We start from the raw sequence: 24,202 nt of genomic DNA on the forward strand, positions 1-24,202 counted from the left end.
ACGTAGTTTTACAAACATCAAGCGGTCACTGCAACATTCCACTTTGGTTACACTTCTTGCTACTTCGTTTTTCATTGCTATCGCGACATCATTCTCGGCCTTATCGCCACCCGAATAGTATATTGTGTAATTTCCCGATACTATCTCATCTTTTCGTGGCCATCTCACTTCACTTAAGTCCACTATGTCCACTTTACATTTGTCCATTTCCACTTTTAAATTTTCGAAGTTTTCCCTCACGTCGTAGAGTTCGTACATTCCAGGTTCTCATGCTGAAATGAAAGTTATTATTTTCTCCTCTGATGATTCTTCCTGGAGTAGTCCCCACTCGGAGATCCGAACGAGGGACTATTTTACCTCCGGAATGTTTTACCTCAGGAAGAACCATTATTATTTATTCTCTTCCTTTGTCCATCCATCCTGGGAAAAAGATAATGTGGTAGTATTCCCATTTCCTTTCCACATCTCCATGCCGTTGACCACCTAGTGGTTCATCCGCCTTTTAGGGCAGTTTCCCCTCCTAAGGACCAAAAGGTGCCCTGACCTCCATCCGCTCATCCGCCCTCCTAGAAGGCCGTTGGCACCTGGTAGAAGCTGACTCCTTATCCTTATCCAAGACAAGATGTGTGAAAAATATTTTATAATTGGATTGCAACTTTTCAGAGAGGGGCACAAAAATTGTTGTGGGGTTGGAGGGTGTGTCCCAGAATATCTCTCCAAAAGTACGTAACGAAGACTGGAGTTCTTCATTTAGCAATTCGCAGTGAAATGAAAGAATAGAAAAGGGACGGTTAGAATTAATGATTCAAATTTTCGTAAAATAATTTCATTTGCTTCCAGTACACTGTAGAAGCAACAAGGTTTCATGATGTGCGGTTTCTGTTTTAATGTTGACATCTTTATACCTTCACAATAGGAAAAAAAGTCGTGAAGCGAATCTTCATTATGTTCATATATTGCAGTTCTATATCTTGTTTTTCGCCAGTATCTTTAGAATTTGGAACTAGGGAAGCAAACAGGTTCCATCTTGCTAATAGTGCAATATCGCGTGTACATTGAATGAAGGAACTGATCTAGGCTATTGATCATATTTCAGATTGCGAGTTTGAAATATTGTGCATGTTGATACTAACTTAAGCACAAATTCGGTGGCGTAGTCAGTAGAGAGTTCACTTCTGGCGTCAAAGTTCCTGTATCGGGTGCATATGGGTTTTGTAGTAACAAGTGGGCAGATTTTCTCGGGGTTCTTCCGTTTCTCCCCCTTTTCACATTCCTTTCGTTCTTACATCATTAGCTTAGTAAGTATTATCTAGTTTGTGAGACATTAAACTAATGCTTTAATGTGAAAGACATTAATTTTTATTTGTCAATAACCGAAGGCTCCTTCGGGAATTGTAAAACTACGAATTTGCAATGACTGACTTCTTTCACCTGTGCAAATAATCTTACGAACACGATTTCATTTTTCTCGGGAATAAGCTGTTCTCTATTCGGTTACTGCTATGGAAATTAAGTTTACTTTCGCGATAGTGTTCGCTCGGAAAATAGAATTTTGTGAATACTCAAATGTACGAACCCAATAGTTAATGGAAAAATAATAGATATTATTACAAGAAATTCTAAATGAATAAATAGCAACCTGAGAATGAGTGTATGTGCTTTATTATCGTGTATTAAGCATACGATCGTATTTTATTGTCTACGTATTCAACGTTCATTTATCTTAGAAACTTAACAATGCTTACACGCCTAGACTTAACACAAAAAGTAGCTGTGCTCAAAAAGAAAAAGTAGCAAATGCAAGTTGATTTATGTAGTGGATCGAGGCGGGGTACGTGGCAGAAGAAAAATATTTAATTCAGTCGTCAACAACATGCTTTTATTTACAACAGCATATTGTTGTATAGAAATGCATTCGAGATGCGGAAGGATGGAGTGCTTAGTAACCGCTTTCTGCTGTTCTAGCGTAGTTGTGCAAGTTGCAGAGGCAAGATCGGAAGTGAAGAGGTGTTGTAAATGTGATATTCGGTGTTTGTTGCATCTAGTGTTCGTGTGCAAGTCACATGAAGGGTGAGAAGCATATGCAAATGGTCACGTCCATTTCAATATTAGGAACAATTATTACTTTGTGAATCAAGAAAATAAGCTAGTATTTTCTAATTTGAAGTGTCATCCTACTTGTACCTCATTTGTATAGAACTTATAAAGGATGATTCTGATGATGTTACGTGCTCAAATGTCGTTTTACGATGCAGCTAAGTACGAATTTAGGGAGCAAATTAAAATGGTTTAGAGGAATTCGTAGTAAAAGATTGTATTATAAAAGCAGAATTATTATGATGTGTTCAAAGTGTAATGACATATCAGTACACACTGCTTATAAAGATGTGAAATATCACTTATGTCAGACAGTGAGATTGCCGGGAAAATGCAGCTTCAACGTGACACTTTAGTTTATGGGTTATCACCATACTTTAGAAGTGATCTAATTCAATTGTTGGAGACATAAATGTACGACTGTAGAGTACCGTAAGAATGCAATTGTGCACGGATATTTGACATGGACGGTTTTAGAGAATTCTACAGCTTCACCTTTTAATCGCTTTCAAAGAGATTTCACTCTCGAACGTAAAAGGATGATTCATATTCCAGTGGATGGTCCTCATGTAAACTTTACATTCCTGCATATCTTCAAGTCAGATATAAAAAATCCTGTAATATTTGATATAGAAAGCTGTGAGCTACTTACTTTGTGTGGAGCATTTAAGCCTGCAATCGAGGTAAGGAATTGGAGAATCGTTTAATTTCTAAGAGCTCTGCATATCTTATTTAAGGATCTTACAACACACCATGCCAAGCAAACTCCTATAGAGGCTCAGAAAATTTTCCAGCAAAGTTTTGTTGCGTATTGGTTTGAAAATAGTAGTGTTGTCCAACGAGCCATTGACATCTATCCGTATATTCTATTGTATATTTAACGTGTCTGGAAGGATAAGAAAGTTTCGAACTCTTTGAGCTTTCAGATCGTATCAGATATGTTGAAAGAAGACAAAATACTTATTCCTAAACTGACAGTTTTCAAAGCACTTGTTTCAGAAGGAGAACCTTTCCGTACTGAATTTCAGACTAACTCTTCTCTCAGTCCTTTTCTTTTATCGGACGTGATAAAAATGTTATTCAAAATAATTTTGTAAAACCAGTTTTTAGTTCTTCGAGTTCGTGAATGTGAATTGATATGAAAAATGAAGAAAACCGTCTTCCTGTGAAAAACATGGACATTAGTTTTGCTACACATACAGCCTTTAAGAAAGGTCAACCAATAACGGGTTTAGACATTTTGGATTTTCGTCAAAATTACAGAAAGTGTCTATAGAAACTTGTTCTTAAACTTCCGGAGAAATCACTTTTAAATTTTAAATTGACTAAAACTTTTTCGTATTTGGGTCTTAATGTTTCTGCAGGGTCTGATGGAATGAATCGCTTGAAGCCTCTTTTAGCTGAATTAGTTGAACTGCAGTTGAAAATAATTGAAGACTCGCTGTAGAAAACAATGTAAATGCCAAAAACAATAGTTACTGTAGTCTTCAATTGATTAGATGGCAATAGGACAGATGGAGTTGTGAGGCAGTGCAGAGAGTTTTCTGAAACAATTATGAGTCAGTATTCTGGAACTGGTCAGTGTTTGGATTTCTTTTGGCTGAAGAATTTGGGTGCTTCAGAGTAAAATGATATAAAGATCATGTTCAAATGGTATCAGGGTTGGCTGGTTTAAACCAAGGTGGTTTAAACCATGGTTTAAACCTAGGTTTAAACCAGCTGGTTTTTTCAAAAAAACCAACTGGTTTAAACCAAAAAACAAAAAATGTTCGTAAAAGTGTAAGTGTTTGTAAAATATTGATGAACACACATTTGTGGGTTATCACGTTTCACTCCCGTATATTATTCGTATTATATCCAGACCTAAATTCCCCATTCATTACTCAAAAAGATTATACTACAAAAGCAACTTTTTTTTTTATAAGTTTATAAATGTTTATTTTGTGATTTTTTGTAGTTATTATTGTTATGTAATTGCAATCGAAGAAAAATTCTAAATATTGTTTCGTTTCAATGTTTACTATTGATAAAATACATCGAAAATGCCGTACTTTTTGTGTGTGTGTGGAGGGGGGGGGGGGTCATACAGACCTCACGAGAGGCCTTTAGTGAAATAAGTATCTTTGGTATCTATTTATGTATAAATGAGTCTGAGCCAAAGTGGACTCAAATAATTCGTATCTTTATCAACTTTTCTTATTGATATGCAGATTAAGTCGGTGTATTTCTTTAATTTGGACCAATAAAAGTCGTTATTAACTAACTTGAACTAAATTAGTTCTTCTGTACTCCGTACTACTTTGAAATTGTTCATATGTAATTCTGTGTAATGGTTTCACTTGTGCAACTGTTTATCTTTTTGTCCTTCTGAAATGACTCTTGACAGTTATATTAAGAAGCATGTAAAGATCAGTACAACGTTTTTTTTATCAGGATTCCTTCGTGAGTGAGTCGGCAGACGTATCGCATTTGTGGCCAATTAGTCCTGGTTCCGAGTTCAAATGGAGGACAATTTCTTTCGGATGTAACTCGAGAAGCGGTTTTTATTCCGCTTTAAGCTTATGTGACCCCTTCCAGCATAACTCGGTTGTCGCATACTAACATCAAAGCGAAACAAACTTATTTCTGTCCATATATGATATGAATATATAGAGCAAATTATTTAAACCATAAAAACCTGGTTTAAACCAAAAAAACCTGGTTTAAACCAAAAAAACCGGTTTATTTGGTTTTTTTAATAAAAACCATGGTTTTTGCCAACCCTGAATGGTATTGATTTTCTCTGGTGAAAATTCAAATCTAGAAGGATTATTTTCAATCAATGCACAATGTTTAACAGATAATTTAATAGAATACGCTTTAGTAGCATTCAAAATTGTGTACAATTTATAGCTTCTCAGGTGGCCTTGAGAAAATATCCATAAGGAAATCCAGAATTCATTATGCACTGAACGTTAATGCTTGTTGTACAGAAACAACAAATCAACGATTAGAGAAAGAGGGAAAAAACTATTAGAAGCTAAAGATAGGGAAATAACAACCAATCTGAACGAACTTGAAGCTGAGAAGACTAAAATAATGGAAGACATGTACAATGTTGATGAGAATATAAAGCATTTGGAGACGTGAAATAAATTACATAATACTGTTGATTTTATCTAAAGATGTGTTGTTAATATGCCGCAGCCAGTTTTATGTACATCCATCCATCCATCTTTTCTCACTGTGACTTATATTCTTTCATATGTGATGAAACCTTCATCATGTGATTAAAGTTACAGGGAAGATGTTTAATATCTTGTTTTGTGGAGGAATTTTTATTAGGTAAGTGTTTTGTAATCTCACAATAAAATACGTTGTATTTATTTATATATTATTTAATTTTCAAGTTAATTATGGAAAAATGCATTACTTGTGTACCATCATTGTTATGTTTTCTTGGTCTCGTTTTTTCATGAATAATTGGAAAGTCTGTGTTGCTACATGTCAGGGAAAATTCAAAAAATGTTATGGAAAACCGGAAAAAGTCAGGGAATTCTTTCCCTTAATTTTTGTCGCCATCCTGGATACATTATTTATGAGACGATGGTTGTGGTTAATATTACATACTCTTATGATTTAAAACATATATTAAGTAAAATTTTAAGTTAGGTATGAAAATGATTGTAGCATATTTTGTGCCTTTAACTACACAAATAATAAACATATCTACGTTAAAACATAAAAAAGTACTATGTGTCTTTTCTTTTTTTTTCGAACAAGTTTCTAAGAGGGATGGCATTTTTGCAGATACATCTATGAAGATATTGTGAAGTTGAAGTCTGTTGAAGAAGCTTGTGCTGTATTGTATGCCGCAAAGAAGTATATATTACCATACGTTGAGAAGAAGTGTGTGAAGTTCTTGATAAATAATCTTCAAACAAGTAATGTGTGTTACATTTATGAATTCGGACTATCGCTTGGCGAATCTACTTTAATTGAAAAATGTATGGAGGTGAGTGTTCTATGTATTATATGTATAGCTATACTGGTAAATATATATATATTCCCTTAGATAAAACTAAACACTTTTTCAGCATTTTATTTGTCTATATGTATAAATATGTTTAAATCGAGTGATAGACTAGTGACTTTTTAAACACATTACAATATATTTATATATTATATTTATATATTTATATATTTATATATTTATTTATTTATATATTATATATTTAAACACATTACAATGACGTGGACAAAGTACTAGCAAAATGGAAAATTGAAACATATTTTTGGAAACAAAATTTTATTTCTTTAAAACTAAGTGCCTATAGGAGTAGCTGTTTATACAGGGCAATTCAAAATGATGGGTCCGATTTCAGAAATGTATTCTGTGAAATTTAATAAACATATGTTATTATGAGACATACGCTTCGAAAGGTTAACTTTCAAAGTATAATTTCTACCCAGTATTTCCACTTTCTACCGCTAAGAGTCAGCAGCGAGCAGTTAAGGAAAATGGCGTTGATCGCAGAATAGAGATCTTTCTGTGTGCTTAATTATCATGTAAACAAGTCTGTGATTACATTTGCGTACAAAATATCCGAGAGACCCACTACGGGGCAGGCCCATGGGCGGAGTTAGGAATTGTCTTCTGGGGGGCAAACCTTTTGTCTGCTGGGGGGGGGGGGCATGGTAAATACAAATGAGAATTGAAGGATCTTATAGGTGGCATTTTTTATCAAAAAGTTGGGGGCACAATGCCCCCCATAGGTCCACCTGTGGGCAAGCCATTCATACTACCACTTTCAACAACATTGGATGACCTGCGTGCTCGCGTCACAGGAACAATTGCTGATGTTGACCACAACGTGCTGGAGAAGGTTTGGCAGGAGATAGGTTGTTGGCTTGATGTGTGCTCCGTTACGCGAGGTGGTCACATAGAACACTTGTGATATGTTTGAACAAAACTTTGACAATTTACCTTTCTTATCACATGTCTTACAATTTATGTTTTTTTTAGATTTCGCAGAACAAATTTCTGAAATTAGGTCCATCATTTTGTACTATATTACATATCAATATTTGGTATAATACATCCCGTGTTTGCAATTATGGCTTCATATATTTTGGCATTTTTAAATCAATGCTTTTCGTATAATTTCAGAATTCAAAGTCTTTCTCAAAATAGTTTTCTATCAATTAGGTTTTTCTCGTCGGCCATTTAACTTTGATTTTGATGTCAGCACGTGTTATACTGTCTCGATAGAGTTTATGTCAGGGCTATTTCCCGGACATCAGTGTTCTTGTTTGGGCTGTTGCTCTTTGTTGACAGGAGAAATGCCTTTCTAGACAAATCCCTAACTCACAGTTCATGATACATGACATGGCATGTCTTGCGTACTTATTTCTTTTCCACATGGAAAACACACACTAAATTTTAGCACCGCAATCTCTGATATCCTTCTTATTTTTTTTTCATTTAATGTTTCTTCAACATGAATTTGCCTGGTCTATGCGCCGAAATAGCACTTCAGAAAGGATATTTTACGTGCGGTACAATGGATTCTGATTTCAAGGCTTGTGCTGAAGTTTATCTACGTATTGCATTTTTTTAAATAAATGATAATTCTATTACTGAATACTGCATAAGAAACAATAAATGATATTTGTTTTATGTATTCGTGAAATAAAATGAAAACAAAACGATTTTCTGAAATATGGATTTCCAGTGCAGTGCTTTCTGTTATTTTTTGATTTATTGTAATAATTTAAAAATGAATGTGCCTATACCTTGGAGGATTTAGAACGGTAAACAAATACAAGACATCACTTTTTGAAGATGTGCGTAGTATATTAACACATACACCCGTAACGTGTTCTTACAGAGTTAAGGTGTCTTCAACTTGGGAGAAGGGGGCATGGTGATAGAGCGCTTACCTCTGGTGCGTGAAGTTCCTGGTTCGATCCCAGGCCAAGTAAGTTTGTGGTGGACAACATCTTCCTGTTCGTGGGTTTTCTCAGGTACACCTGTTTACCTCCCATATTCTCATTCCATCAATTCTTCCGTCATCATTCACTTGCCTTAATCATCGTCTTCCTTAACCTAAAGAGCATAATCGTCGGACGTTAAACTAAAATATTTCATTTCATTTTATTTTTTCAACTTGGGAGACTGATTATTGGTGATAAATGTTGTGTAGAATGCCTTCCCAGGAGACAAAACAAACAAGCGCAAATTAACATAACTGGTAGTGTGAAATAACATCAATTAATATAAAAAATGCACTCATTACCTAATAAGAACATAATACATATTTCAGATGAACTTATTTTGATTCATAAAGGTTGAAAACAGGTCTGAGAAACCCATGAAGTATAAATGATACGCACCAGAGACTACAGTCGTAATTTAGATGGTACTAATACCGTATCATGTCCTGAAAAGTCAATTTTGCTGATAATTTGTCCACATATCTCTCCTAACATATATATAAAAGAACACTGTGTGTGTGTGTGTGTGTGTGTGTGTGTGTTTGTCATTACATTTTTGCATAGAAAGGAGCCACCCATAGCCACCAGATTTTGTACACCGATAGAACTTTAGCAGTTCTAATCGCGTATTAATTCGATTTTCGACTCGAGAGAGAATTGGGAGCGGTTACACTTTCTATAAATTAACAAAGTATAGTGTCTCAAAGTCCTTCAAGTTAGACAACTCAAACTACTTACTGTGTTGCAGGTTGTGTGTTGTTCAGTTCGTGTTAAAACCTCTGCTAGTATAAAATAAATTTAAACGTAAAACAAACTTTTTCCTTTTCCTATTGATATTAATAAACATTGACATATTTTAAAAATCAGATCTTGTGCGAATAGGCATTGAACCTTCGGATTCCATAAAGTTAGTTAGGTTATAATAGCTGCGTTGAATAGGGTTTCAGTCGCAATATGGAAATCAAATTTGGAAAACTCAGATAAATAAAGCTTGATAATTTTGATGCTCAATAGTATTACTATTATTAGTATTTATGTACGTAGTTTTTTTTTGTGTGTGTGTGTGTGGCACTTTGAAGTTCCTGTTCCCTTGCAAGTAATGTTAGGAAATGCGGTTTCCTAGTGTTTTACATGATTAATTCAATGAAACTATACAAAAGCCCCATTAATAGATTAATTAACTTTGATTTGTAGGATCAAGATGCAAAGGGGAGGGGAAACTGAAAAGAAAATCAGTTGATACAAAACATTCACTTCCATTTGGTTTGCAAGGTTTGCAGATCAGAATTAACTCCGGTTATTTTCTATGTCTTCCCAAATCACTAGTTCACCCGTTACACGAGAATTACTGTATTTAATTTTCAAACCTCTGAAATAGTGCTACTTTACCCAATCTTCCCCGTATTAACTTAGTGAAGGAGATTTCCTTCAATCCTCTTAAATTTCGTACCATGTATAGGATTCCACTACACATAGATTTTATATTAAAAGCGAAATCAATGTTCTTGGGTTTTACTTAGGGTACTTCCATTCCTTCTATCTTCCATTTAAGGTCATCTGTTCCATAGCCTATAGTATATACTTGTGAGATGTTGAACTAAAAATTTTAATTCACCTATTTCGTGCAAAACGCTTATGATCCCTAAACTATTTGAAATCGGAATAATGATGACTGCCTCGGCGATTGTCCTGTGATCTACATACCTGTGATTTTCTTGTATGAGACAACTTTACCGATTTGGACAAAAGCTGGCATGAAGTTCAGTGATAGTTTATTTAGATGGCATGCCAAAAGAGTTAATATCTAGTTGTGTTAAGGCCGGCAGTCAAATACGGGCATTGTCAAGAACAATTTCATCAATTGAGCGACATTTGGTATAAAAGTCATTGATGGTCTGCTGACGTGGCCTACCAAATGTCATTGAGATCAGTCAAGTCAAAGGCCTACATCAATATAAACTTATATTTCTCAGCAGAATAATATATTTGCATTGTACAGTGAAACCTGTCTATATTGGCTACCATCGGTTCCATTGAAAAGTGGCCAACATAGTCAGGTGGCCAACTTACAGAAAATAAGTGTGATTTGTGTATTTTTAGAATAGGATTTCTTGTATTACTTGATTGTAAAATTTTAATAAGCAATGGCACGACAGCTACTTTTAAATAATGTATATAGAGTAATCATGACTTGTATTATAGGATGCGTAATCATAACACACACTGAAATTAGAAATCGCTCTTTTTCTGTCTATAGAGTGAGAAACTTCATCTGAACTGATTAAACCGTGACAAATATTGTATGGTCATTCATTCTAGACGTATTTCTTTTATTCTTTTTGGCATATATGCACATTCTAATTTTGTAGTTCTTGAATAGTATCGTCTACCTCTTGTTAATGAGCTACAAATATTTCCTTCGGAGCGAAAGATGTTTTGAGAAAGGGGCAATTCATCTCTCAAAACCTCCGCTACCTTTCGACAAGCCACCAGTTGCCAATAGTTGACGATTGAGATGATTAGTTTAATTTTGAGAATTTTCCGAAATTACTAAAGCTCCCTATTGATGAAAGGAGCTGATATAGCAAATGATTCTACCAAAACAGACGGTAAACAAATACGTACAACCATTTCCTAAATTCCTGCACGTGCTATTTATCTTCCTTCACCATCCCTTTATCAGGATTGTGTTCTGATCATTGTCTCCAAAAACAAATCATGGAAACCCATGCTTCTTTGTCTCCAATCGCAAATACAGAACATCTGCCTCTCATATGACAATATAAAAGAGTTAAGAAAAATAATTGAAAAATGCGGTATTTTGCGTGGCCAAGTTACGCAGGTCAATGCGGCCAACTTTCAAGATAGATAGATGGCCAACTTACAGAGTAATAAGTAACGAATTTCTTATGCAAAAATGCAGGTTCAGGATAAACCAGACCAATATGTGCAGGTGTCCAACTTAGAGAGGTGGCCATACTTACATAAGATACCAAGTTCGGTTGAGAACAGGCAAGTCTAGCGGAAAGTTTGGCCAAGACTAAAAACCGAAACCGAGGTGACATTTTATTTCTAAGAAATGCATTCACCAATTTGGACGAAAGTTGCTATCGAGATCATTAATGGTCTGTTGGATGGCATGACATTTGCTTGAGGTTAATCAAAGCGTAAGGCTGAAATCAATAAATTTCAAAAAATGACTTCAAAATCAGCATGAAAGTTATTTTTTGATTAGTTAGGTAGCAGGAAATATTTGCTTGAGATCGATCAAATCCAAGGGCTGAAATCAATATCGTTCAAAAAACTGGAAATTTTTTTTAAAAAAAACAAAAACAAAACAGTTATAATACAAAACAGTCTTTGGAGGTATGTAAGGCTTAGAGACAATAATTGATCAGGGAAGTTTGGTAAATGCGAAAACCGAAACAGACACAACTTTAATTCCTTAGGTATGGCTTCCTTGATTGGAGCAAAGTTTGCGTGGAAATTGAAGGTCATTGATGACTTAAATTAGTGGCTTGGCAAACTTGGTTGATTTCAGTAGGCTGAATGCCAAAACTGTTATTTTCAGAGAAACAGCTTAACTGATTTGAATCAAAATTATCACGAAGGTTATTAATAGCATGCTAGTGTAACTTACCAAAATTTTAATGAGATTGAAAAGGATAGAAACAAAGCTCAAAGCTGGAACCAATAAATGTCTCAAAAAATGACATGTAAATGGAAAAAATAACACTGAAATTCGTAATATTCTGCAGGGCTAGGGGACCACAACAGGTCAGCAAAAGTCAATTTTGATTGGTGTGAAAGCGAAAACCATTGAAGACTTCTATTTTTCATGTATCAGGAAGAATTATTACGGGTTTGAGCTAAAATTGGCATAAATGTGTAGAGTGATCAAGCTCGAAGCCGTCAAATCAGTCAAAAATATCGGGAAAACAGAAACGATAATATAAGCAGTTTTACGTGTTTGTAAAGCTCGGAGACAAAAGATTGGTCAACAACGGGGAAAGAGAGCGAGAAGCATATCAAAAGTAGTGACAAAACGTTTCCCACCAAGTGATATGACGCGAGTCTATGTGCAGCGACTATAGTCCAGTGATTTTTTTTTTTTTTTTTTTTTTTTTTTTGTTTGTTAAGTCACGCAAGGGGATATTAGGATAATCGCATATACTCCTAACTCTTTCCATAATCTGCTTTCACCTAAAAGACGACGAAGATAGGCAGAGATCTCAGTATGTGATACTGAGTTTGCATTCACGCACAGTTTTGAATATTAATACTTGAATTTTACAGCTTTAATGCAATAATTAAATGGTATGACATTGCATGCGGTATCAAACACCTTTATCGGTTTACAGCTATATTCCATTTCTTCTTCAAGATTCCCCACAATATTACCATTACTGTATTTACAACCTAGTGAATAAATAGTGAAACTAAAATAACGAATTCATATAAAGGTGTGTAATAGTTTACATATATAGAAAGCATTAAGCATTAATTATATAATATTTTCTTGTTGACAGATGATACGTAGCCACACTATTTTTATACTTAAAGAAGACTCATTTAGAAAAGTTTATCCAACAACCCTTGTTAATATCTTGCAACAAGATGAAATGAATGTAGACTCAGAAGTCAGATTATTCAGGGCGCTTGAAGAATGGTCTCTCGCAGAGTGTATGCGGAAGAACAAGGATCCCACGATGGAAAACAGGCGATCAACTCTTGGAAAAGCTCTCGAACAAATAAGATTTCTCACTTTTACTGAACAAGAATTTGTGGAAGTGGAAAAGTCCGATCTCCTTACCAAAGATGAATTCGACGCTCTGAAGAATCACAAGAAAAATCCAGAGCAATATCCATTACCTTCTACGATATGCAATATCGAGAAACGTCGGTGTGATGTATTCCCTGGTTTCTCGTATTGTTCTCGGACTTTAATTAAAACTGGTCGCACGGTTAGTGGTCACACGAGAGTGATGACTAAAGTGAAAACAGATAGTACCATCTTCGTTAGTGGTATTCGAGTATCGACAAGAATTCCTGGGGAAGAAGCGTTTGCCTCTCGAACACCGTCTTTTACATACAAAGAAAATATGGAGATTCATGTATTAGATGAGAACGATAGCGTGATCTGGAAAACAACATTCAATGAGCAGGTACAATACAATACAGTGGCATCGATACATTTTCACGGAGCTGTAGTGTTTGAAAGTGGTGTTGAATACAGTATTATTATTGATTTGAAAGGAGATTACTCACTGAATTACATGTCTGACTTTGAAACTAGTAAACATATTAAATTTAATTTCCGTGATTATGTTGATCCGTATAATACTGGTACCTTTGTACATGATCTAATGAGTTTGATTACTGCTCTCATTTTCGCGAAATGATCAGTAACTAATCAGATGGAAAGCATAATCTCAGGTGGTGACAAAAATTACCTTCACACTGAATTGAAAGGATTATTCCCTTCAACTGTAGTCAGCAACAAAAGTTTAATCTCGTCTAAAACTGTTGTTCAAAATCATTTTAAAAGAAAATTTATCAAATTTACTATTTTTTTAGTAAATCGCTAAGTGAGCATGTACCGATATATATATATATATATATATATATATATATATATATATATATATATATAATTAAAATTACTGAAAAGCTGAAATAGCTATATCACTGAAAGGTTAAAAGTCTGTCGATTATTGTACAATTGGTACCTAATAGTTATATCGTTGAGGTCAAAGATCTGTTGATCAGTATGCAATTAATACCTAACATTTGTTTAAAAAAAACAAACTCATAATACATTTGTCATGTTTTATAAAGCAATATGTTGCGGAAAAGTTGGCGCCGCCTACCTGGACTCTTCGCAGCTACTTTCTTCCTAATAATAAATAAAAATTCTCATATCTTAAAACATCCAAAACACATAAAATCTCGTACGGTTTCTTGGTCGCCTCATCTCTTCCTCGGCGCTTCTAAAGGAAACAATTTCATGCATCATGTCTTGTGTAGCAACAAAGTTCTCTTCACATGTTCCGAGGAAGAGGTGTGGAATGCCTCGAAACCGTACGTGCAGATGCGTTTTGGATGTGTTAAGGTATGAGAATTTTTATTTACTGTTAGTAAATATGCATTCTATCATATCATAACTGTCCATCCCGTCACAGCTTTCTTTCTCTAATTTTTCTTTGTTTTGTTCGTACTTCTACCTCTCTTTGGCTGATAAAGCTTTAACGAAAGGGTATGGAATGTATCTTGTTTAGCATGTGTGATTATGTTCTTCATTTTCTGGTAATTAAATAATTTTCTATCCCCGCTTCAATCAATACATATATTTGTTAGGGTTGTTCTTATTTTTCGACATCCGAGGTTTTTTGAATCTTACTCTCTAAAATGGTTCCATATCATATCAAAGTAACCCACGAGAAAAAATAGCTCAATTGAATAATATTAACTGGTGCCCCAAATATTATTCACCACAAATTTTGAATGTATTTACAATGAGTTTGACCATCTATGGAGAGAGAGCAATGACATTAATTATGATATTCTAGATTTCTCCAATCTTATCTACCTTCTAAGATGCACCTACTGTTCTGCATTATATATTGGAGAAATCAAATATTGTTACCTATACTCACAAGATCCTGCTACTTCTGCATTGTCCAGATTCCCTATGTATCCACACTCGAATGTAATATAGATACAACTTCACTTTGAACCAAACTTTTCGTAAAAATTCTGTCCTCCCTGAGAAAGAGACGCGAACACAACATTCAATTTCAGTGTTTCAATTAAGTAATTTCACCATTTACGGTGTCAGTGAAGGTGTTTAGTTCCAGAAATTATATTTATGGTCCCAAATAATAATGACTGTGGTAAAGTAAGCATATCCTGACATATGTTTAACATTTACTTTTGTGCAGATACTTTATTTTACCGTTCATATTTTTGGTCTATTTATTCTTTAACATTTCTTATTTTGAAAATTTAAAACAAGTATAATATTATCTTTCAGTATGCATATAGGTCAGCATAAATCAACTAATCTGATTTCTGCGTGTTTGTACATTTGTTTCTAACTCACTGGAAACAAATGGTGCTTGAAATATTCACGGAAGAACATTATGCTTGATACAACATTCCATCCGTCATCCCTTAAAACTGCCTCTTAACTTTTCACCGTGCTGTTTATATATATACACAGCGAGAAGAAGTTTGTTACGTATTTTTATCATTTTGTTAGCCATGTCTTAAGTAAAGATTTCTTAAGCTTATCTCTACTTTGACCATTCCACCAGCCGTCTTTTCCACAGATTTCTTTGCACTTACTTTGTCTGGAGTGTGTCTTCATTTTATTGACGTTTTCTTCTCTCTTTAGAAAGGTTACTCCGAAAGTGACGTGTTTATAATAAATTTTCCGTCCTGATATTCAAAAGTGGCTGACAATGACACACGAGCGGGTCTCTTTATCTCTCTCCCTAGTATTTTTTCTTTTTCTCCCTTCAATACCTTTTATTTAGATTTTCATATCCTTATGGTGAAATTTCTTTATTCTGACTACGTTTATATAACATACTTAACAGGGAATAGTTGTAAGCAAAAGCTCTTGATCGTTAGCTCAAAGCATAGAGAACTTAAAAGCTCCTTTGTGTGAAGCTTTATCAGACGTGGAATGAATAAGTTGAAGGTAAAACAAATGAAAAGGAGATGAGAATATCCGACTGAAATGATGGGGAATAAAAACTTACAAGGCGATTTAGTCCTGGTGGAAAGCAGTAATAGGATTTTTTTAAAATGTGAACATTTTTTAGATAAAACTACATCAGCCCGAATATGATGTTTCATGCATAAATAGACACCGAATTTTTGGAGATATTCTTTTATATATATATATATATATATATATATATATATATATATATATATATACGACTTGCTTGGAAGACAACGTCATAATTATACGATTATCTGTTGATCAAATAAAGTAATAAATTTTCTTTATTAAAAGGGTTAGATTGTGTAAAATGTTAAACTATTCATGACTAATATGGTCATGAAAGGAGAAAGAGAAAAGACATAATTCGGACCCTATTCGGGACATATTGGTCCCCCCTATGACGAAATTATTCTTTACCTAATAAACCCATATTTTATGTAGTGCGTGTGTCATTAGAAAGATTTTTTTTTTTTAATTTAGGATATGGAAATTGCTCAAAATAGTACACAGGAGTAATTATATTTAACAACTCATTGAATAATAATTATATAGTTCGTGCATACACACGAGCTTTTACTGTCAGATTACTGAAAACATTTTTTATTGTAGTAAATTTAGATATTAAGGTGTTTTTCTAATTATATCATTTATATGAGTGTGTTTTGCATTGTTCTTATTGCTTATATATATTAGCAAAATAAGAGATATTTTTGTGTCATTTGGAAACTCAAAGTGGGCGCAGACATCAAGAAAAAAAGGTATCCTTGTCTGTGATTGCATGCATATGCATAAACGTATGATGCATAATAAGAATGTTCTAAAAGTCGACATTATTTAAGAAAAAAATCATTATTAATACTGTTTGTATTTTTCGAAGAATTACAATACGTGTTTCTGTATTTTTGGTGATTTACTTTTCTGTAAAGTGTATGGAAAGAATATAATACCATATTACTTATAATACTTTTTTAGAATTACTCTCAAATAAACGTCCAATAAAATAATTTATAGAAACCATTTGCTCAATTACTTTCGAAAGTTACTAAACCGTACTTTCTTAAGTACACTAACAGAAAATAAGGAACAAAAGAGTAGTATTTATCATTCATATAGTAATGTTTATTGAACTAATAACACTCATCGAAGTAATTTACTATTGCTACCTTAAAAAAAAAAAAGCAAAATACTCTTTGTTAGTCTTTGGCGCGAAACTTAAAATATTAACTGGTACATCTTGTAGTTGTATTACTTACTGTTTTCTTGTTAGTAACGAAAGATAATATACAATATATTATATCCACATTGAAAATCTGTTTGTTGCCCAGTGTTTGGTTGGTTTCCAAATATTATGTAAGTTTCAGTGCCTTTATTTTGCGTCTAAGAAACATATTTAGGGACTTAACAATAGTTAGTCTATTGCCGTTAATTCTTTGTGTAGCTGTTAGTTTCCTTAGTTCATTTATTATAGTGTATATGTTCGTTTGCATAAAGTTCGTATATTAAAAGTGCTCAGACATTTAAAGAAAGCATTGTTACTTTTTTAAATATTCGTTTGTGTCTTAAAGTTGAAAATAATGAAACTATGAATTACAATTTTATTCAAATATTGTTTATATTAAAAATATATATGTAAAATTCTATTTTCCTATTATAAAATCAAATCGAATTGCCTTAAAAATGGTACAGATATATACCATTTACAAACTCAAGTTTGAGATAAATAAAGTAAATATCTAATAGAAATAAATTTATAACGTTATTGTACTCAGATATTGATCTGTGGAATGTTAGTGTACCTATTATTTGCCTTTTATTTTTAATGTTTGTAAAGAAGTAATGGCTTATATTTTACGTAGTATTGATACTCTTACAAATACAAAAGCATTGTTGTAGAAACTGAAAATAAAATAAATGTATATCGCTGATTTAAAAACTATTATGAACAAAAATAGAAATAACATGTTTAATTTTCTGGTAAGTTTAAAAATAAATTGAACAAACATTTAGGGGAGCAACCCAAAAACTGGAAAAGCGACTCCGGAAATTGTGCGAAAATGTTTTGTGTATGCTTGGTGGTCAGTGTTGTGATGAGATATTACGAGTATGGCTCAGCCCTATATGTTTATACACAGACATTTACACAAGGCAGGTAATTGAATAAGTGTGAATAAGTTGATGCAAACATACAAGAACAACTGACCACTAAAGACAGACATGTGTAGTTTTCCCGAACTGCTAACATTGCTGCACACCTGTTTAGTGTGGACTATATCGTGTTGTCAATGAATCCTGAGGGAGTTTTCGCCATTGCTATGGGAGGACTTTTCCTGCTGTTGCAGAGTTGTAGTAGATTTCGGCCGAGCCGCGATATTCTTCCCAGGGTATCTCACACGGTGTTCTGCTGGGTTCAGGTACGGAGAAGAAAGGAGTCATACTGTCCTTGTGATCGTGGTGCCCTGCTCCTGCCGCTTTTTGTTAACCATTCGTGCACGGTGACAGCCATTATCGTCCATAACAGTGAACAAGATCAATTGCTGCAACCAGTGGCACAGCATAAAGTCAGGAGATATCTTTGTATAACTAGGTTGTCAAGTACCATTCCGGATGACACACAGGTCGGACTGCTAGAGATCCCTTTCCATACCATAATACTACAGCTTCCATATTGGAGTATATCATTTCAGCGCGACAATTGCAACTTCCACATTCTCTTCAGATCAGTATTTGTATGTTGTCGGACTGCAGATTAAGGGGCGACTCATCTGAAAAGAACTGAATTCCATTCGGCTGGCCACCACTCGCGGTGTTTTGTAGTCTATGCTCTAGGAGCCCGACGCTGTACTCTAGATAAAGGGACAAACTAACGGCATTCGTGCAGACTACTCCTTGCAGTCGGTTGCAGATGATTTGAGTAGATACCCTGCGTCCTGTTGCCGTGAGGAGTTCATGTTGCAGCTTGTCGCCAGCGCAGACGTAACCGATAACACTAAATAGAAGTCGTCTCTTACTTTCATTGCATGTGAACGGCATTGTCGTGGCCTAAATTGAACAGTCCCTGTCTGCTGTAACTATGTCCAAAAGCAGAAAATAATACTAGGAGGCATGTGCAAGGTTTCTGTTACCAACCTTTGTATTTGCCTCATTTACGTTCCTCCAATGTCTCTCCAAGCTGTAGACTCCTCCCAATTTCGCTGTGGCAGCATTGTTCGTATGCACCGTTGCATTCTGTAAGGCACCGACTAGTGAGTACAAATAAAATATTTTTGTGCAATTTCCGGGCACTTTTTGACGTGCTCTCCTAAATGTTTTGGCCAGTGTAAAAATGTATGGGCATTTGTAGCAAATTAAGCTTCTGTTTATCATGTGTCATACTTTTGTTACTGTAACAAGATAGAGAAATAATCTCATTTTAATGGTCTGTTCTAGTCTTTTGTTTAGTGTTAACCAAAGGAAGATTGCTAGATATCTCATTATTTCATGTCTCAAAACCAAAGCTTATAAATTTTAACATTATTTTATCGTCAGTAACTATGGAAAAGATTATAATTGTAATTGTAACCTTTACAATTTAAGTTCAAAAGTTATATCAATATTTTAAGTTACTGCAATACCAACTCCCGGTAAATGTTGCTTTAAGATAGTAATTCCAACCCACCCACCAGAAGTTTTGTATTATTATTTGTGAACTAGTTCGTTGAAATTGAATAAATTATTTCTTTAAAAAGAAACCCGTTTAGAATTTATTACTTCCTACCTTCTCCATTTTCTCGGGTAGTGTGCTCGCCTAAGAACGTCATTAGTCACACGCAGCGATGCAAATACGCTAGTTGTCGCCCGGGGAAAGAACTCGCCTTAGCGCCCTTCTGACCAACCAAACCAAAAAAAACTCCCCCAAATATTTGCCTAATTTTGCGCCCTCCCAATCCGGCGCCCCGGGACACGCCCCATTTGCCTCCCTAGTTACGTCACTGCTCACACGTGACGTTCTAAAATGGCCGTAGGTGCAGAAAGCCCAGAAATATAATTCCTAATAAGTCCATTAAATGCAGAACCCGCCTTATCCATTTTAAAGTGCTGTTTCACAAAATAGGAAAGCTCCTATAGTTACAAGTAGTATGAGGTGACCGTTAGAAGGCAAACAATTTAGATACAGTGTGTTAAATGTATTTTTTACATATATACTACATAAATAAGCAATCTCTTCCAGCAAGAACGACATACTTTTTAGCTCTATAAAAAACAGTTTTTCTCGAAAATCTATACATGAGAATGTACCCCCAAGCATATCAATTTTTTCACCTTGATATCTATCAATTGACATACAGTATGTTTCATCTTTGAACAATATTGTAAAACTTGCTCTGTTATGGAAAGTAGAACAAAATACGGTACACGGGAGATTGGACTTTCCCATCACCTTTTTATTATAAAAGATCCTCTTGAGTACAAAAGTATATTACAAGAAGTAGTTTAATATATAGGTAAGTAAGGAACCGAATGACCAGACGTCTTAGGCTTTGTAGGTGAGGTTCCTTTCTTTGATCAGGCGTCGTGAGAGGGAATGGGAGTTTGTTGATTAGGTGCCTCTCTTTGACCGGAAGTCGCGAGAGGGAAAAGAAACCCAATGACCGAGCGTCTTAGGGCTTGTAGGAAAGGTGTCTCTCAATTGACCAGGCGTCGTGAGAGGGTAAGGTGTTTCCAACGGCCAAGCTCCATTGGCCTTTGGTAGTTTGATCAACCGGGCGAGGTTGATACTTTTTGAGGTGTGCTGTCGTCTTTTATCCTAAAATGTCGGCTACCTTCGTTGATCTCCTACTTGCCGACTGTTGGCGATGGTGAGAGACTTTTCTTCGTTACTGTCGTCTGCGCTGGTTTTTTTTTTTTTTTTTTTTTTTTTTTTTTTTTTTTTTTTTTTTTTTTTTTTTTTTTTTTACTGTAAGCACTTGTAGTAGACACATGGTTACAGCATGGTGTGAAAGACATGCGGAACCTTACAATATCAGTTTTACAAAAAATAAAAGTTCAAGAGTTACTTATAATATTGGGATATCTCATCAGGCTCGCAACCAGCCACAGAGGTTTGGGGGGCCAAGTCATTAAATGTTCTCTTACCAATAACTAAATTGTATTCCTTTGTATTAATAATAGCATTTTGTGTTACGGTTTGGAGGGGCCACGAAAAGTTTAGGGGGTCCAGGCCCCCTCTGGTTGCGGGCCTCTATCATTAACCATAGGGTCAATCCATGCAAAGTAATCGAGAAAAAAGAAAAAATGCCGCTCGATCTTTTCAAAAAAACCTATTTTTTTCATGAATGTTTATCCTATATCAGGGTACTTCAAAACCACAATTAATTATTTTTTACAACATCCCATAGTGACGCAACGGCTGCCGCCATTTTGCGTTTGTTTTTTTTTTCGATTTTATGCGTTTACATTGTTTTGAATATCTCAGCATGTATTTGTCCTAACAAATTGAAAATTGCTGAACGTCTCCAACTCGTGCAGAGCTAAAACTTATATCATTATTGCCTAAAACCATTTGAAAGGGGTGAAATCAGGGCCTACAGTAGCAACATTTTTGGACATTGAAAACACGTTTGGGAAGAGGAAACAACTGATGTAGAGGTCTGAATTTGTGTGTGCATGTAGTGCGGGATCATAAGTTAATATACAAAAATTTACAGACCTGTCCCGAAACATTTTCTAACTTGTGATAAACTAAAATGTAGAAACGTTTGGTTATAACACATTAATTTTTGCACTAATTTTTTTATTAACATAGTTTGTTACTGACTTTTTCTGTTAAACTAAATTCCAGAAACTTTTCTCTTGTAAGATAATACACTACATATTGTTTCTTCGGATAAAATAAAATGCAGAAACTTTTCTTTTCATTGAAAAAAATGTATTACGGATACTTTTAAATGGTGTGATTATAAACGTTTACTTATATAGATAATAAACAAATGAACTTTAATACTTAATTTTGAAACGAAAATATCAAAAGTAATTGTAACAATTGCACTTACAATTGGAATCCAATTTTGAACATTTGAGATAATTAACATCTGAATCTCCACTGCTGAAGACTTACAAATAATTGATTTGCTCAATTGTGAATTGCTATGATATGTTGTGTTCTTCATACTAATAACTAGTTGGTTCATAAATTATGAACTTAATGATTTAAATGTGCAACTGATGTATGTAATTTAGTAGTGGATAAACGAGATAAGTTCATGAAATGCTGAATAGCTTTTATCATATATTAGGGCCTACGAAAACAAGACACACAGCCAAAATACATATCAGTATGAATGCTTTTCAGCTAAAATAATATTCAGGCATATCTTTAAAAAATGTATCAAAGTACCACTAAATGTCTTCAAATACGTGTCTATCTACATTACTTGTGAATAACATGCGCATTTTTTACTGGATATATCAGATAAAATTATAGAAAATTTTAAAAATCTTTATCAAATATTTTAGTTTGATGACTAAATTTGATTTCAATTGTATCTCTAAATTCACGAATCTCTTATTTCCTTACACATTCTCCTATACGTTTTCATCATGATTCTGTTTCATCATTCTCCTGTAATTTAAAAACATGTTCATATAACGATACTCTAAGGTTTCCATAATCGTCTAACTACACAAAACTTTTCAACTATCTTTTAGTAATTGAAATAATATACCTCAGTACAGTATCAAATATTATCAAATAATTAAAACTAACAGTGTAAACAAAATGCTTTGTATGTTCATGTTTATAATAAAGAAACGTAAATACAATGGATGTATATGAGACTAAAAAGCCATTAGGACGTAAAAATAAATAATTTAAACCATCCACCGTCTGTGCTTTTTACGATTGTCAACGTTGCCAACTGATAGATCATTTCCCTACCGCTGTAGAGAAATTGTAACGTTCAGCTTAAATATAAAATGTGTAACTTTCATATGTATTCAAATTATATCAATCATCTGCTGAACGAATGTCTCCATCATTTTCTCATACATGTTTCCGTCAACTGATCTTTTCCACTTCTGCTTCATTGCAGAGTATATCACATCCTACATAGCATAAGTTTGCGCTTCACTTGCACTAGACTTGCGGAACTTTAAAAAGTTTTCTGATCTCTAAGTTAGATGCAAGCGAGCATCTGCAACAATCTGTCAGTTGCATACTAGCAGCCAACATGCATTAAAAGTTGTGAATTGCTGATTTACACACAGTTGGTGCCATTTTCGTTTCGCTTGCTGTTCTTCACTTCCTTCTTAGAAGTCTTATGATCATAGTACAGCCGAAAATTCTTCAATATCAAATATAAGAACACAATTATATAGTTTTCATACATTTCAAACAAGATATTTTGAATACAATTTGTTTCCTTAAAGAAAATAATGAGCAGTCATTTATTAGGCCTAAGTCTCGTTGACTTTGTTTGAAGTATAGCAAATATAATTATAGTAATAATTATACAAATACAAAATAGCTTGTAGCACACTGCCTAATGCAAATTTTTGTCACAGAAATCACAAACTCACAAAAAAACTCATGAAACATTATTTAAAAAATACGTTATTTTTACGTAGCATAAATGTCAAGTATACTGCGTAAAGCTTTCGTTATACCGTCAAATGGGGTGAATAGAAACATGGGGGTGAATAGAAACAAAACTCCCAGATTAGTTTTGGATTTATCTGGACGATAAATTAATCAAGAAAACTGAAATTTCTTAACATAGTCTTATACGGCTAAAGTGTCCAGGGCAGAGACAAAATGTTTTACTGAGTTGGGAATACTGAGGTAGACGGCAGTAGCATTAATGTGTTACTGAAATCTTACACGGTATTTTAGCGCTCCTTAAACTTTCTTGGTAAGTATGACATTTTCATATTTGTTGCATTTGAACATATGCCTATTTTGTAGTTTGTTGTTTCATTTACTGACATTCATAGTAAAAGTTTTCCTTTTGTAAATTATTTTTAATCAAAATTTAACTTTACTGGGTTATTGTTATGATTTTTAATTAGTGGGGTGAATAGAAACACTTCTTGGGAAATTCTTGAAATTCCTCAAGGAGTGGAAATTTCTTGAGGAGCAGAAAAAAGGACCTGATAGGAATGTATCAACCATCTCTAAGAACAAATTTCCAAGTCTTCTGAAAAAAGAAGTGTGAAACTGAAGGAGGAAAATATCAGGGCTGGATTTGAAAAGTGGAATTTTTCCCCTTTGTCGAGACCAAATACTGAGGATGTTCCCAACAATGAACGAGAAGAAACAGAACAGCAAAAGTCATCTCAGACTGTAAACCGTTCCCTTATGGATCTTCTCAGGAGCATGAGAGAAGATGAAAAAATTAAATCATGGAAGAAGAGAGTACG

At 34.3% G+C, this 24,202-nt stretch overlaps 1 protein-coding gene across 3 annotated transcripts in view; it reads left to right on the forward strand.

The window, feature by feature from the left end:
• Positions 1–19,536, forward strand: part of LOC145674611 (BTB/POZ domain-containing protein 6-B-like) — a 125,310-nt gene extending 105,774 nt beyond the window's left edge. For all 3 annotated transcript variants that reach the window (XM_081744837.1, XM_081744833.1, XM_081744830.1), the window contains exons 4-5: positions 5,887–6,091; positions 12,603–19,536. In XM_081744837.1, coding sequence (XP_081600963.1) covers positions 5,887–6,091; positions 12,603–13,475 — 1,078 coding nt within the window. In that variant the 3' untranslated portion in view covers positions 13,476–19,536. The remainder of the gene's footprint in view (positions 1–5,886; positions 6,092–12,602) is intronic.
• The last annotated feature ends 4,666 nt before the right edge of the window (positions 19,537–24,202 follow it).

Source organism: Thermobia domestica, chromosome 2 (genome assembly GCF_964235325.1).
Source record: "Thermobia domestica chromosome 2, izTheDome1.hap1.1, whole genome shotgun sequence".
Classification (NCBI taxonomy): Eukaryota; Metazoa; Arthropoda; class Insecta; order Zygentoma; family Lepismatidae; genus Thermobia; species Thermobia domestica.